Genomic DNA, 18,140 nt, shown 5'->3' on the forward strand with positions numbered 1-18,140 from the left:
CTAGCTTCAATTGACTCATGATTTCAACTACGAAAATACTAAATTCTCCACAAAACCCCTTCTGATCTATTTCTCAATTGTATATTTTACTTTTTCCTAACTTAATTGTCAAAATAGTGAACAGCAAAAACGCCAAAAAAAGAAAGAACTAATTCGTCAAGAAATTGATCAATTTCAAAAGGAACGTGAAGAACATATAAAAGCTGAAAAAGAAAATCTAAAGAAAGAATTAGAAGCAGTTAATGCATATACTGCCAAGAAAGATAATGAACAACAGTTAATTAAAGCAGCAATTAAATCAAGACAAGAGCATATTGAAAAGTTACAAGTAATATTTTTTTGAATTATTTACAATTGTTAATGTGCTTCTATTTGTTATCATTTGTTTATGCCGACCTTTGAAAGTAAAGGAATTACTTAGATTGTTAGTTCATTTTTTATTGTGTTTGAATTTTTCCATTGATGTTTAGGACTACAGTTGGTCAGTCTCTTATTGGTATATGTACATCCTGTGCGCATTGCCTCGATATTGCTTTAAGAGATTGGTCAATTATAGTCCCAAAAATCAATGGGAAGATTCAAGCGAACAATACAAAATGAATTAAAACTTCATCCTAGTGCACAAGCTATTGGTTCTCCGTACTCAGTAACTAAGTAGATAATGCAATGACGCTCAAAGCGGACGATACTGGGTTCAGGTCCCGGAGTGAACATCAACTCTGGGGTTCAGGTACATCCAACTGAAGAGTCTCAAATAAGACGAAATGTGCGTCTTAGGTTCCACTGCTAGCCATCACCCATTTTTGCTTAGATTGTTAGTATTCGATCATAAGTAAAATCTTTTGGGAGTTCCAGACAACTCATTTATTATTACGAAATTACATGAATAATATTACAAACCTCTAGTTCTGATGTGTTTTTGGTAAATACCCTATAATCGAAAAAACATGCTTCCTAAAGGGATATATAGGGTTTAAATCAATAACAATATACGATAGATGCAATATAACATACCGTAGCTTTAAAAAAACTACAAGAATAAACAATAATAGAAAATGGAAACAAAGGACACCAAATTGGAAATCTTCATACATTAAAAATTACACCCATTCTGGTTACAAAAGACTAATGAGAATGAACATAATATGTATTGTTTGCTTATTAGGTTATTGAAAAGTAATAAAAAACTAATATAATCTGAAAAATGAACATAATTGACTAATAGATTTGATATGGTTGTTAGCAGCTAATGAGAGACAACAAAATTTAATGAATCCATATCATTATGCCTCGATATTTGTTCTAGTTTTATCCAGATTTGATACAGTTGATAAGTTATGAGAATAATAAGTGTGCTGAAGATGAACCATTGAATAACTAAACCTAAAGTTCTTTTAACTACAATCATTAACATTTTAGGTGGTCAATGTGTTACTGACAAACAATGTAGATTTTGATATGATTACTTATCGGCACGATGTACCAAATCTCATATAATCATCGTCAGAGACAAGTAATTATAAGATTACCTGGTATAAATTAGTTACCAAAAAAATGATAGGTTTCGATGAAAAATGAGGTGATTAAAATGTAACAATAATTACTTTATATTAGAACCACTTCAGGTCTAAAAAGAAGTTAGAGCTGGGATAACTAATTTTAGAAAACTTTCTGCCTTCATGGCTTTTTATAAATACTTCATGAACTGGTGTTTCCTTATAGTATAAGGCTCGTTATTAGTCCACAGTTAAAAACTGTAGGTTTAGTAACAAGTAAAATACCATTGGTTCCCTAATTGCAGGTGCAATTTTCTATACTTTTTACGTCAGTTGTTTAATGATGTTGTGCAACCTTCACAGCCGCCATCAGTAATATGTGCCCTGTCAACAAAGTGATTGAAATTTAACGACTAGTGTTTCTCACTAAAATCTTGCGAATTCCTGTCCAAATCAAAAATAACTGGGCTCATGATTGTCCTAAAGTGGTTTTGGCATCTTGATTTGTGAGTTGGAGCCTGAAAACCTGGAGGAATTTCACTCTTAAGGAGCTCTTTCGAATTATCAGGGAATAACGTTTCGAGGCTTCGTGATTGTCAATGATTACGTAGATGATGTCAGTTCTTAATGAAAACTAAATTCGAAAATAATTGTCTGTAGAAACCGTTCTAAATTTTTACTTGGATTACTTGAAAAGGTCTACTTGGAGCTATCTTTTGATAGTGCCCTGACGATTCAGTTAGTATGTGTCTACAACATAGCTTACCTTAACTAATTATGTTGTTATATGACTGATGATGTTCTTAGTTTTCGCACTAGTTTGGCTGGCGTTGTTTGGTGTCTATAGAGCATCCCTATAACTCTTCCAGGTTAACAACATATGATTGGATCCATTTTTTTGTGTTACAGAGTAAAACTAGTTTGTGAACATCAACTCTGAGGTGCAGGTACATCCAGCTGACGAGTTCCAAATAGAACGAAATGCGCGTCCTGGATTCCACTGCTAGCGACTATCCATCTCTGCTTATAAAGTTCGTGAATTAAGGCAATATCGAGGCAGTCCGCATACGATGCGCATATGCCAATAAAAGACTGATCACTTGCAGTCCTAAATAGCAATGAGAAGATACCGGTAAATAACATCAAGTGAATTTAGTTTGTTTGTCAACTTTCTTTTATTTCGGTAATATAAAACGCTTTCCATAAGTGTCTTACGAATACCTAAAGATTCGCTGGTTTATTAACGATATTCATGATCTCTAATAACTTCATGAAATAAAAGATATTTTTGGATGAAATACTTACTTCAGTACACTAAAAAAAATTTTCTGTCCAATCAACAATGTAGGATGAACTAGGTAAAAGGCTATTAGAAAAAGAAAAAGAACGCAAAGAAGTAGAAGAAATACGTCAAACATTAATTTTGGAAGAAAATGACAAAAAGATTAGAGAAGAACGAGAGAATCAATGGATAACAAATCTAAACAACCAACGGAAACTCTATGAAGATTATAAAGAACAACTTTTACTGAAAGAACAACAAAAGCAGGTAAACATGAAACTTCTGTTTAAAGTTGTAACCCATTGTTTTATTCAATATTTCATTTTCTTCTGTTATATGTCTTGTGTATTTTAATTGAGTGGTTCATAATAATCGTAAAACCTCTCTAGTAAATAGTCTCAGTTAAATGTATATTTCAGCAGGTTATAAATTAAAAGAATTAGTCGAAGGATCATTTCTTTTTACTGTCAATTTCTTATATCTATCTGTTTAGATAATTTATAAACCCTTGACTGGATATAATAAAATAATTTTGGATGGATTAGCTTACCATAAATAAACCTCTGATATGAAAGAACACATCCGCTGGTTAATTTATACAATGATAACATTTGAAACATGAGAATAGTATCCTCATAAGTTATCATGTTACTTGTATTCTTGAGTTTACATGTATTTTGTCAAGGCAATATTTCATTCATTTTCTAATTCCATATAATTCACTAGACTGTTTTCTGTATGTCGTTGTTTTATAACTTATTTTAATCTTTTCATTATATATCATTATTCATAAATCCTTCTATGGAACTATTATAAACGGTAGTATACTAGTTATAACGCTAGGGTTTCTTGTTATAACAGTCCTTTCACTTTTTACACGTATGTGCGACGTTAATTTACCTTAGACGAATATCTACACTAGATTCCCTCCAAGTGTCTACTCTACAGGACTTCAACACAATTCAGATCAAGAACACGAGATTAGCCTGACTAAAACGTCATTATATTTCCACATCAAAATCAGACACAATCCAACAACAAGGAACAGTCAATCAATTATGATAATAATAAATAATGAGGATAGGGGAATATATAACACATATAACACCTGTCACACTATCCACATGTCTGACTCAGCAAAACAACCAATCATTATCATTCTTGCCCATACATCAGGAACACTATTATTTTCGTAATAATGGAATTGAACTAACAAACTACCTCGGTACTTCAACAATATTTGTAAAAACAAAATGAACATAAATTAGAATAGTATCAAACTTATAATCCGATTATTAGTCAGATATCCAAGTTAATATAATAATGAATGTAATTTGGATGGATATTAGTTAGAAATATATGACAATGAATAGGAATTGAAATATAGATATGTATGTAGATTAAACTTAGTCCATAGAATATTTACGATAAGATAGTCGAACTAATATACAAGTAATCACGTGTACATGAAAATGTATGTTGATAAGAATTCGTAATTGGTATACACTAAACTATAGAATTAAAATCAAGCATTTCAATGTCATATGATTGCCTAATTTTACATACAGTTCACATAAATAAACTTTTGTATAAACTAGTCAAGTAAATTCATCATGCTTCCAGGTTTTCCATGGGGGTCTAGCTTCAATTGATTCATGATCTCAACTATGAAATTACTAAAATCTCCACAAACCCCCCTTCTGATAATAATCATATGCTCACTAGTGACTAGCTTCAAGAGATATTTCCTGAAGTTCTTGTGAGAAGCAGTGACCAGTGGAGTACAACCAGGTCTGTTGTGAGATATCAACTCACTGAAGGCAATGGTGGACGGTTGCTCAATTTTGTGGATTGGTTGAAGTTAGACATTAACACTGTCGGATGCCAGCTCAATGGTTTAGTGGTTAAGCGCTCGCGCGCGAAACTGATAGCTCCTGGGTTCGAATCTCACGAGGCGGGACCGTGGATATGCACTGCTTAGGAGTCCCGTAATAGGACGAAACGGCCGTTCAGTGCTTCCATGTTTTCCATGGTGGTCTAGCTTCAATTGATTCATGATCTCAACTATAAAATTACTAAAATCTCCATAAACCCCCCTTCTGAAAATATTTTAAACTTGACTATAAGATACTTATGGGGTGTATTTCTGATATAAATTCGTTGATACAAGTTAACTCATAATAAGTATGACTTTTTTCAACAAGTCACTCTCCATTACACATGTACATAATAAAACTACTCATACATTATATGATAATACAATAAGTAGATAATGAAAATCTCAACGTACACTAATTATTCCATGGATTTACCGTTCATCTTAACTAAGATTAGTTTAGTGATTAAAATGATAAAATATTTATTACCTGAATTTACATGATCTGTCGAATTTCATTTAAATTTTAAAATGATCAGTGATAATTTATTGTTTTATTTTTTTTGTAAACCCATTAAACAGTTATCGTTTGATTAGTGGATTGAATATATTTCATCTTATTTTAATGGTGATCTAGGTTAGGTAATCTAATCGGTGATATTTGATAATGAAAATCCATTGAATCTGCCTCCATATTAAATAGGTTTTTTAATAAAAAGTTAAGAGTTAATAATCGGGAGTCAAATACAGATCTTTATGGTAGATTTTAAGCTATAATAATTGTATCAAATTTTATAGACATGATTCAGTTGAGAGTACCTAAGTGAAATGCATTTTGTAGCATGTAATACAACGTTTTATGCTCTCGTATTCAATTCTTTGAACTATAACCTCATGAGTAAGCAAACTGTTTAGTTTAATCAACCAGAATAGTGAGATCTAAATACAGATTTTCAGTCTACGGGTTCAAGATTAAGATATCTGTGTTGATTTTTTTTAGTAGGTTTCTGTTACCTAGTTATATATTGAATGAGTATATCTATGATCTAGAAAGTGTTTCTTATAGTATTTGGTGCCACAAGCTGAATATTCGATAGAAAAACTAATAGTCCACCGATCCTTTGTGGGTTTTTAATTCTTCTACTGTTTCTCCTTGGTCGTTACAGCTCGACTGGAAAGAAATTAGTTTATTTATTAACATGAAAAACATACCTAGCTACTTATACTAAAATCAACCGTTTCTTACAAGCTAGATAAAGTTTGAAGGTTAACTTGGAGAGGATTTTTATTCGTATACTGCTTTTACTCCTCACCATATTGCATATGACTACCAAAGGGAAACTTAGATTTTGTGATACTAATAATCAGTGTTTAAGCAGCAAGAAAATTTCTAAACTTAAGTGCTAGTTAAACAAACAAAAAGGTTATATTTCAGCTAAATGTTGTTGATGGAATTCTTTTGGCCTTCTCTTACTAGAAGCCAACGTTTTTAACACGAAAAGCATTAACAAAGCTGTGGTGACCTCTAGTTATTGTGTAATCGTTTTTTATGGCATCAAAATGAGCTTTTCGATATTTTTCAAAAGAGCATGTGACAGCTCAGAGCAAGGGATAATTTTAAGTTGGTTGACTGATTTTGAATATATTATTTCAAAGTTATTTATCATGATTAGCTATCATCAAATATGCAATAATTGAGAAAATAGAAAGGTTACACACTAAATCATGATTGTCAAAGTTTTTATTTACCTGTTGTTGTTATTCTAGATCAAATTTTAACAGTCACTGAATTTATGTGGTCATTGGATAAATCTCTCAGTATTGCCTGGATTTACATGATGGTAATCTGGGTAGTGTTTAAAAAAAAACACAAGATACAGACACATCCCACCGACGAGTCCTAACTAAGATGACATGTATAGCTCAGATGAAAACCAGGATTGTACATATGTTTTGTCTAATGATTATCAGGTCCCGCTGTGCCTATCTAGTTGGTCTCGATAGTCTGGGTAAAGCTAACTACACATTCCAGTGGTTTGTGTTATTTCATACAGTCAGTCATTTGGCCATTCTACTTACAGAAGCCGAATTTTTTAATGGCTAAATATACTTAATCAGCCTAACTGTGTGTTGCTTACCAACCGCTACAAAACTAAACGGTTTCTTAATTAACTCCTTTCACACGAAATAGATTGAAAAACAAGAAGCTTTACAAATTCGAAATTATATGTTAGCTAAATTTGAAGAAGACAAACGTTTAGAACAAGAAGAATTAGAAAAACGTCATCTTAAACAAATGGAATATGCTAATGAAGCACATAAATTGTTAATTGAAAAACGCCAACGTATAATGCAAGAGTATGAACAGGCGAAAAAAGAACTAGATGCAGAAAAACAACGTATTTTAGAAGAAAAACGAATTGTGGAGGAGGAAAGACAACATTTACTGAGACAACATGCTAATAATTTATGGAATCATTTACCCAAAGTGAGTGAATCTATATTTTTCTATTTATATTTCGCCTACTACCTATGGCAGTTTTAGAGTGTGTTGGGATAAAATTTATAACTGCAAAACGAACCAATTTCTGTAGTAAAAGGGTGTTGTACATCATGATTGACAATCCCTAACCCCATTGATCTTTGAACTAACGTAAACATATTCTGTCTCGTTAATAGCTATCACATTATCCATCACGAACAACAAAGTCCTCATCCTTTTTATGACCAATCAATGAATAGGAACATGAAATTGATTCGGTGTATTAATCGCAATTATAAAAAAATAATTGAAAGTTGATAATGCTATCATTAATTACATTAATCCCAGTGTAATTAATTGGGTCAAATTTTATACGTTAAATCGGTTAGAAGCCAACATGTGAGATCAGATTCTTTGGGATTTTTCTAATTTCAATCAAAATTTTAAGCAAACTCGTTACGACTTGGAGTGAAAGATAGGATATTTCCTACTAATTCAATAATAACTACTCAACATCAGTTTAATCCAAACTGTAACACAGTATAGTATAAAGTTGGTCAATATTTTACTAATAAAAACGTAATAGGTTTATATCTGCTGAAGCTTTAGTTATGATCATGACTCTTCACAATCCCACTATGTTTAAAATAACTTTGACGCAATTGAGTTCTCATCTATAGTACACGCTTACATAACAAAACCTAAATTTTGAAATCCGCAGGCTGTTGGATCCCCATGAGATGGTAATATTTACTAACCCGTTTGTAAAACCGATACATGTATAATACATCGAAGAGTCGGTCAGATTCAAAGGAACAACTTTTCGTTTTTGATAGAAATATCAAAGTAAAGTTGACTGTCATCTACCTTATAAAAACATTTTAGAAATACAACTATGTAGTGAGAAATTCTGGTCATCAAAAGGTAACGACATAGATTAAGAGCAAGAACACTATAAATGTATATTCCTTCTGACGTAGCTTCTATACAACACATAAATCGTCGTATTTACGTTGCTTTTTTCAAAATATACCCTGAAAAAGGATTATAAAGACAGTAGTTGATAACCTGTAAAACTTCAAATGTCCTTGTATATGATATGGTTAGAAGCTTGATTATACTCAAGCAAATGAGATTCTCTAATATTAAGATGAGAAGGATTCTAAATTCGAAAAATTTGAGTTCTTTATTTGAAGTTTTAACTATTACGTGAAATCCAGTGTATCTATGGTGCCATGGATTAGTTCTTAGATCAATGCAAATTATGATACATTGACTGTGCTTGGTGAATGGGTTTTATTATAACAATCATTATATTACTTATCAATGATTTTGGTTGCTGCCACAACGAAGATCGTAACAGTAGAAAGCCACCCAACTGCCATAGAACAAGATCATTAAACTGTTATATCCCCCGGTGAATTACGAATGGTAACTTTTAGGTCTATTTATGGATCAATGTAATATGACTATTTCCTATTGTATAGTTGTTAAATAACTGACCTAGTCGTATTCGTGTTCCTCTTATCATAACCCTTATTTTGACCTTTGAACTATTATTATTGATTACTTTCCCCCTATCTACAGCCACATTGGCCAATTATTGTACAAATGTTATTTTTCTATATTTTGGTATAATTGGGTCTGTTTGGTTAGTATATAAACCCAGTATGCTTGTGAATAATGATTCATACCACTGAGGCTGTTATTGGTGTTTTGGACTTAACTGGCTGGGCTAGGCAGATCGCAGGACCGGTTAGCACTCTAGTCTGCTCGTCCGGGTTTCGTGTCACTGTTCCAGTCGATAATTCGCTGCTCCCTGTTTGGCGGTCTTATCGCGTCACACATCAACTAGTCATCTACTCGGCCACAAGCATAACAATTGGCGACGGGGACAAAATAAAGTGAAAAATGACGCTCCCTTCTGACCGATTACAGTTGCTATTTGACCGACATTTGGAGCTCATGGTCAAACTACGCACACAGTTTCTGGATCACCAATGCTTTGCATATGCGTCGGAAGTGGATGGATTAATCACTGAATTTCACGCAGAGCTGGAAAATGATCGCAGCCTCCATGAATCCTCGACCAGCCGCAACTCAAACGAAACAGCAGTCTCGCAAGAGACGCCCGGTTGTCCATCACTACCCATTTCAGAAACGTGCCCGGTAGTGGATTCAAACCCCACTATCCCTGAATTAGCAGGTCCGAACAGTGACGCTTCCAGCTCTCATCAACATGATGCCATGTTGAATGCCCATGAAATTGTCGCACCAACCGCCCACAAAGTGCCAGACATCATATTGAGCAGCACACCGAGCAAATCGCATTCTGCAATAGAAATTTTTACCGAATCTAGTGATAAAGATTCCCAAGCTTGTCCAGAAATTTTGTTACATGCCTCAAATCTGGAACCTAGCGCAGTTTTGGTGGACGCTGTTTATCATACTGATCCACAACCTGTCAGTGATGTTTGCAATAAGTCTGATGACTACATTTCTGCAGAATCATATTCTGACCTCACATCAAATGTCGATCCTCACCATCCAGTCAATCTTAACGGGTTCCCTATTGAATGCCAGAAACATGTTATAAATAGAATCGCATTAATAGAAACTTGGGTATATGAGGATCCAACACTATTTCGTGGGGGAGGAGGAGCTCGGAAAATTTAAAATCCGGATATCAACTCCGGATTTCTCAAAAAGGGGAGGTGTTATATCCCCCGGTGAATTACGAATGGTAACTTTTAGGTCTATTTATGGATCAATGTAATATGACTATTTCCTATTGTATAGTTGTTAAATAACTGACCTAGTCGTATTCGTGTTCCTCTTATCATAACCCTTATTTTGACCTTTGAACTATTATTATTGATTACTTTCCCCCTATCTACAGCCACATTGGCCAATTATTGTACAAATGTTATTTTTCTATATTTTGGTATAATTGGGTCTGTTTGGTTAGTATATAAACCCAGTATGCTTGTGAATAATGATTCATACCACTGAGGCTGTTATTGGTGTTTTGGACTTAACTGGCTGGGCTAGGCAGATCGCAGGACCGGTTAGCACTCTAGTCTGCTCGTCCGGGTTTCGTGTCACTGTTCCAGTCGATAATTCGCTGCTCCCTGTTTGGCGGTCTTATCGCGTCACACATCAACTAGTCATCTACTCGGCCACAAGCATAACATAAACCTACTCAGGTTATAGTTCTTTTCTCTAAATTACTGCTTGTTTAACTTCGATAAACAACTATATATATATATATATATATATATATATATATATATATATATACTTTAATCCCTTTACTGCTCTACTTTAAATCTATAAACAGGGTATTTTCCGATCAAAGGAAGAATATGAATCCCTTAAACATTTCACCTGTGAAAACTAAGTGTATTTACTTCCTTCAAACTAAGAAATCCAATTCTACATTTATCCTAAAACACTCGTGATTTATTATTAGAGTTATAAGTATAGGTAATATTCGATATTATAATTATAATGCATAAATTTTGATATTCAATAATAAATTATTTATACACACAATTTCTCATGATATTGTGTTACATCTTAACTTATAACAAATTAGAAGTTTAATAAAGTCTTGAACACTGTCATAATATTATTTACATCTGTACGAATGTTTTGTAGGCGAATTTCATTTTAACACGAGGATGAAAAAATGTACATCGTAAGAAACAACACTTGGACGAGTTAATAATAATTAGTTTATCTATCTAAACTCGAAAACCGTTTACCTAAACAGTTTAATAAAAAGTTCACATTTCACTGTTGATATACGGATGATACACTGATCTTCTTTGGATGTAGTATCAAACAGCTAAAGGTTCTCAAGCAGTTTGAGAAGTACATTTCTTCCAGTAAGCTTACACATGGAGGGTAGTGCGAAGGTGACCTTTTAGATGTTCTAATAACAGGAACAGCTGATAAATCAATAAAGAATTTAAACAGGAAAAGTACTTAAATAAAGCGGTATACATACTCCGTATTTCTTTATCTATGAAAAATAAAGGAAATTTAGCAGGAACGCTTCTCTATAAAATAAAACTTTTATTCCCTACTGATGTGGTTGAATACGAACTAGACTCTTAGCATCATACTGTCAGGGAAAACGAATACCCGGGAAGTTCCTAAAATCCAATACATTGCCACGAAAGCTGTAGTAGTAGGTGAATTACGAACAGTGAGAAATCCACATTCAACCTCCAACAGCTCAGGTGACGCAGCCAATGAAACATTGATAAAGAGAATACATAAAACAGTACATAGAGCATCCAATGCAGGAAGACTGTAACCAGTGTTTTCTGTTATCCGATAGTGACATAGTCACTAAAAGACGAAATACCTATACTAACCACCTCCTTTTGTATTGGTCATTTTAACGACTGGAGAACAAATTATATTGATCAATGTTCTTGTCGACCTTGTGATCACTTTACAATGTAGTCAAGACAACAAACAGACCAATTCTCGGCCGCTTGGTTCAGACCGGTTAAAGTACCAGCGTAAATCAATTATTTTCAATATTTTGTCGGGTTAGTTATCTCCCAAAATGTCAGACTCAAAGTTTCTCAAACGTCAGAAGCAATAGTTGTTCTGTTCGAGGAACCGGATCTATATGTGAAAAAGTGATGTTCAACCAACTCTCTTACCTTGGCCAATAAAATAAATCACTTGAATTATAGAATGACTTAATTTGACTTGTATACTTATAGTCTTCCCCCTTCGTACTTACTTCATTATCCCTCGCTCAAATTATAAATCTCCCAAGAACCTGAAGAATTTAGTTAGCAATTTTCTCATTACAATTTCTTACTGAATGTCACTATGCGAATCACGTAGTCTTCGAACAGACATTTAGTTCGCGATTACATCATTATTTCTATCACTCCCTGTTGAGCGATTTTCTCTACTAAGTACCAAATCAGACGCATACAAAAGCAGCTTTCTATACAAAATAAACATTTATAATGGTAGTATGTTTGAATACATTTATTTTTAAATATCAATGACTGACAAGATTTCATTATTAAGACATTCTACATACATGTGCGAACAAAGAAAGTGAATCTTGAAGAGGAGAATATCACAATATACATATATATAAGATATACATCAGAGAATTATTGATTACTAGTTGGAAGATAAAAACTGGAAGAAAAAGATCAATTGACACAAGTGGTTATAAATAGTATGACAAAATATTGGATCAGATTTGGTGGGTTTTGCATCCACATGTACTAATGGTAGTAGATTGCTTAAAAAAATAACCTTTAAGAGAGAATGACATGTGACTGAGGTCAGTCTTAACTAAGTAAACCAAAATGCCTCATGCAAATTTGAAAAATGAATTCATATAAATAAACTTGAGTGAACTCACCACCAAGGACAACAAACACACAACCAAGGGCAAAATAAAAATCCAAAAAACTATGCTAAAAAGCTAATGAAGGAGATTTAGATAGAAGCAAAGAAATTGATAATAACAACTAGACATATTTCATCTGTGCAAACAATTCACAAGACTACATTTCAGCCATACGAACTATTAAATACAGGGGAAAAAGGAAAACTTATTAGAGACCGAATAAAACACTAGATTAAAAAGCGTTGAAATACCGTAGTTATAAGGTTTTCCTAATTATCCTCTTCATTGGTTGAATTTGAAGTATCCGTTAAATAATCATCGCAAGTGCAACTACTTAGCGACGTTCCACTGTCCTCACTAGGGCAGTCGATTTCTGTATCAAGAGACATACACGAAGTTTTTTGAATAACAGTCCAATTAGAATGTTTTCCTGCATCCCACTCTAATGTTGAAGGTTGATGTGCATAAGAAGATGAACCAGATTCAGTCTGCTTAGAATTAATATTGGTCGGACACAGATGCTGTTCAATTATTTCTCCTACATTACGTAAATGACGTGAGCGTCGACGAACAGCTACACGTTTGATACGTCGTAAAGACTTTGGAGGTGGATCTTCTGGCCTGGAGAGGTATTGCCGAATACAGTCAAATGGGATATTCTGCGAATAGAAAATGATACGAAAGCTTTGACTTACAATAACTAAGAACTATGAAAATAGTAATATAATACGCTTGGCTTAAACAACACTAGAAAACATATACTGTGGTAGTCTAACGTAATACAGAGGCAGATACTGTCAGTAACCTGTTGGGGACTACCACTTTTTATGTATAGGTCGAATTATATTGACTGAGGTTGATCACTCATGTGTAGTTACGGGTATGAGGGCTAATATCACCCATTATACTTAGGTCCCGGATTGTATGGAGTTGCGTTCTCAAGGAAGAAATTCTGGGTGACCTCAAGTACACAGACTTGTCAGTCAGTCACAACGTAGAACTTCGTACATATGTACATCAGTTCGAGTTGCCATACCACACTAACAGAGATGCAGTTGTCAATTAAAATCCCATAGTGGTAGAAGTAGTAAGAGTATAAGCAGTAATCTGAAAGATTAGGGTTTGAAGATGTTATTCAAGGAGCATAATCCAGTGAAATAAATCTGGAAAGAGAAAAAAATAGGGAATTTGGAAGAACACAAACAGTGGATGCGTCTTCGCCATTACAAACGATTTTGAGCCTTGTCATTCAAGGTCTCTAACCATCGGTCGCTATCATCTCGCGGATCCCAACCAGGTAGTCTACACCTACCAACATGGTTCAGTACACTAGTCAGTGACTTCATGGATTTGTGCACGTGTTGGTCTGACCGCCAATAGCTTTCTCCCAACCTACTCCTACATCATAAGACATTGCACGTCGGGGCAGTCGGTGGTTGGGCATACGTAACACGTCCCAGCCATCTCAACTGATGAAGTTTCACCACTTCATCAATCGATTTGCCATCCTTACCTAGTACCCGTTTCCTAACAACTGCATTAGTTACTCGGTGGTTCCAGGATATACGAGCAATGCTTCGAAGACACCTATGATCGAATACTAGCAGCCTACGAACATCCTTTACTCTTACCGACCATGTTTCACAGTCAAAAAGTAGGACGGAACGAACTGCTGCGCAGTAAACCCGTCCTTTGGTTGCTAGACGGATATCTCGCCTACGCCATAAATGACACAAGTTGGTGAAAGCTAGTCGAGCCTTCTGTATTCGTGCTGAGATTTCGTCACACACCAGACCACAAGGGCTGATGAGACTCCCAAGATAAGTGAAGTGGTCAACACGCTCAACTACTTCACTCCCTATCATTAGTTCAGGTGCCGATGCAACCCAATCCTGAAATAACATTTTGCATTTCGAGGTGGAGAATCCCATTCCGAGCATGCCTGTATAGTTGCTTATAGTGGCCAGAAGACTCTGCATCTTGTCAGCGTCTTCACCAAATAGAATTATGTCATCTGCATATTCTAAGTCAACAAGTGAGTCTCCAGTAAAAGTTCAACTCCTAGAAATTTAGATGATGAAAGGGTTATCTCCAAAAGCATGTCAACGATAAATTTAAACAAGAATGGAAAGAGTGGACAGCCCTGACGAACACCACTTGAGGTAATCAATTCCGATGACAGTTCGCCATTGGCTCTAACTCGACCAGTTATGTTCGAGTGGAGAGCCTTTATGAGGTTAATGTACTTCTTTGGTACTCCTTTCAATGGCAAACACTCATAGAATCTCACGATCAACGGAGTCAAATGCCGCCTTAAGGTCGAGACATACTACGACTGTGGGGCATTTGAATGTGTCTATGTTCTAAAACCTGACGTTGAGTGAATATCTGGTCTATACAACCACGTCCAGGTCGAAAACCAGCTTGGTTTTCTCTAGTCTGCTCTTCACGAGCTTTGGTTAGGCGTGGAAGTATTATTGAAGCTAATATTTTAGACACTATATTGGTCATGGTCAGAAGCCAAAATCCAGTACCTTGGACGTATTTAAGTAAATTATAGGATTGTATTGGTTCGAAATTATGTTAATACTTAATCTTGTCAGAAGTGAAGTTGTTACCGATATCAATATTATCGAGTGGTGTTGCGAAGCCACCTATGATTCGATATCCGTAGTCTACGCATACCCTCCATTTTCAACAGCCAACTGAACCATACGGCGGCAGAGAACAAACTAATGGGCAGCATATTTTCTTGATGACGATGGAGTCTCAAGTAATGTATGCTCTTTAAACCTTGAACACAGGATATTTCTTTTCAATGGTTCCGACTATTGCTTCCGAAATATATTTTTGTTACACTTTTTGGTATCTATGCTACTAATAACCCTATCCTCAATACTTTGATTTCGATTTCTCCCGTCTGTGCTGATGTGAAGCATAGCAGATCCGAGTGATCCCCATTCGGATCAGCATTAGCGTTACCTGACTGTTTTGAGAATATCTATGGATAACAATGAAAATATAAAATACAAACTGAAGGCTTTATTCATATTTTTTGAAAGGGGCTAGCGAACGCCTAATGATACGGACATATCTGTGGCTGCTACATGTTTCTGGATCTTGGCCTTTCGAAAAATTAGATGAGCATCCCATATTTTAAACCCAACATAGTTAGAAATAAACTCATGGAGACACATCATTTTTTATGTTTACCAGATATACTTTAACAGACGCAAACGGTAGGAACTGTAACTATAAAAGGAGTCGATAATGCTTTATGAAAGGTACTATGTTTGACATGTAACTAATACTAGAACAGTAAACTGACGATTGTTCGGCAAAGTTTTCTCAATGAAGGAAAAATATTTCCTTATCCCTTTATTCCTTCTTCAAAGGGTACAATCATCACTCACAATAAGTTCCGAAGTCTGACAAAAGGGTCATATTAAAAAACCTAGGCCTTGAAGGACTAAAACAAACCTTATTTCCATTTTGCAATGGCATATCCTTGATTTTTTCGAAGAAATCGGAGGAGAAAGAGGCAGCTCCCTCAACAATCCCAAGTTCATACACTTTCAGTATCGTTAGCTTCATATATTTGTGCATTTCCGCCAATTTATCAGCGGCGTTCCTGAAATGCTGCCAAGAAAATTGGCAGTCTCTGTCATCTATAACATATTGGGAAAAGCTCGTCTAGTGAGTCAGTAACTACCCCGGTATAGTTCCATAACACAATGAAGCACGCCATGATACATTTTTAACAATGTATCTGAAAACGCGACGAGTTCAACATGACGACGGTTAGCAACTGAGTGTTTACGTGCGTTCCAGTTGACATTTTTCAAAGGGTCAGGATCTAGGATGGTGGACCATTAACTCACAAGACCTACCATCCATAACACACACATTGAAGTTCCGCCAAGAACTTGCATCAAATAACAATTGAGGTCGACACTGTGGTTTATCTTATTATCATTTGCCATTTCTTTAAAATATTCAGCTAAACAAAGTTAGATTTTATTCCCATGTTATTTCCATGTAATAAAGATCCAAACTCTTAAAACGACCCAGATAGTTGGTAAACAGTTTCATTTTCGAAAGAACGGGAAGCTTGATGGCCTGTGTTAGTCCTGGCAATGATGGTCTCTCAACTAGTCCAAGGTGTTACTGGTTCAAGCGTTGTCGAGCTTTGAATACACGTGGCATCTTTACTCTAAATCTTCTATATGGCAACAGGAATAGGTTCAGCTTGACCAGTCTAGCATCATACAGGAGCTTCGCTATTCCGGGGATAAGTTTAGTTACTGCTGTAGCTGTAAATAAATCCCCAAAATGAATAGCTCTGTAAGTGTTCGACATTGGATGCTGACCACATTAGTTTTAGTGGACTCACTTAGCTGAAGTCACTCGGTCATGTGTCCACACCAGGTCACGGTTTCGAACGGCGTGCTCAACGTCTCCTGCGATCACTAGCCGGATTAGATCAGTCATTTCTCGAGATATTGATAATCCATCAAATAAATCATTCAACCTCCTCGCTTCTGACTTTCGATTTCACTGGGGTGGCACTATTCAATTATAGAAGCTGTTGCTAGTTAGTGTTGTCAAACTACAATACCTGTGGCATCTTCATTGGTGGAAAGTCCCATCTCCAATATCTGGACATTGTGTTCGAACGACTGCAAAAGCATGGCATCACTGCAAATATTCAGAAACGTCAAATCGGAAATGACTCCTTAAACTTCTTAGGACACACTATTAATGCTCAATGCATCCCACCTCTTAGAAGCAAAGTGGCGGACATTCTGGATTACCCAGAGACAACCATCATTAAGCGACTGCGCACATTTAGCTATCTTGTAAGTTTCTCGATATATCGATAATCCATCAAATCAATCTTTCAACTTCCTCGCTTCTGACTTTCGATTTCACTGGGATGGCACTATTCAATTATAGAAGGTGTTGCTAGTTAAAGCGTTGCCAAACTACAATACCTGTGGTATCTTCACTGTTCTCTGTCCCTTTTCCAAGAGCTCACTATCTCTTTTAAGCAGAGGATAGCCTCTTGAATGGATTACTCGAGTTCAAGACGCACGAACACTGTCAAAAACGTTTTAGCGTCGGCACGACTAAAGACCCTACGTATTGACCGTATGGTTCTAAAACCTTTTGGTTCCATTGCACGGCAGTATGCAATAATTTTTAAGTCTTCGCTAATGATGACTACTAAGTCATTGAGTCCCAAACAACCATTAAAGGGGAAAAAAGGGGAAATGCATTGGAAAATAAGGAGAACAACAGGTAGCTCACTGTTACTCACTGTGCATTTGTCTACACTTTTATACTTAATATGCATCATATTGAACTTGGAAGCATTATCGGTAACTGCTAAATTTTAGACCATCTAGACAATTTCTTTAGGTCATTTTGAAGTTCTGTATTAACACCTTTACATTATTTTGCCCTCTATATCTTGACACCGTCAGTGTATAACAAAACCGAGGATGATAGAGGACCAAGAAGATCATTTGCATACAAGAAAAACAGCACTGCCCTCATAACTGTACCCTAAGGCACCCTGATAACTACAGTTCCCCAGCTAGACA

The 18,140-nt window shown here is 35.4% G+C and overlaps 2 protein-coding genes across 2 annotated transcripts in view; one reads left to right on the plus strand and one right to left on the minus strand.

Moving 5' to 3' along the window:
- Positions 1 to 10,689, plus strand: part of Smp_068350 (hypothetical protein) — a 16,593-nt gene extending 5,904 nt beyond the window's left edge. Inside the window, exons 4-7 of the mRNA XM_018794963.1 lie at positions 118 to 328; positions 2,845 to 3,045; positions 6,846 to 7,142; positions 10,477 to 10,689. Coding sequence (XP_018649323.1) covers positions 118 to 328; positions 2,845 to 3,045; positions 6,846 to 7,142; positions 10,477 to 10,536 — 769 coding nt within the window. The 3' untranslated portion in view covers positions 10,537 to 10,689. The remainder of the gene's footprint in view (positions 1 to 117; positions 329 to 2,844; positions 3,046 to 6,845; positions 7,143 to 10,476) is intronic.
- A 168-nt stretch (positions 10,690 to 10,857) lies between these two features.
- Smp_068340.1 (hypothetical protein) lies at positions 10,858 to 16,451 on the minus strand. Its single transcript, XM_018794964.1, has 5 exons — positions 16,425 to 16,451; positions 16,247 to 16,390; positions 16,015 to 16,202; positions 12,786 to 13,193; positions 10,858 to 11,089 (listed from the first exon to the last, which is right to left on the minus strand). The coding sequence occupies exons 1-4, from the start codon at positions 16,429 to 16,431 to the stop codon at positions 12,804 to 12,806; spliced, it is 729 nt and encodes a 242-aa protein (XP_018649324.1). The 5' UTR covers positions 16,432 to 16,451; the 3' UTR covers positions 10,858 to 11,089; positions 12,786 to 12,803.
- Positions 16,452 to 18,140: the final 1,689 nt, after the last annotated feature.

The sequence above is a fragment of the Schistosoma mansoni genome, chromosome 1 (genome assembly GCF_000237925.1).
Source record: "Schistosoma mansoni strain Puerto Rico chromosome 1, complete genome".
Taxonomy (NCBI): Eukaryota; Metazoa; Platyhelminthes; class Trematoda; order Strigeidida; family Schistosomatidae; genus Schistosoma; species Schistosoma mansoni.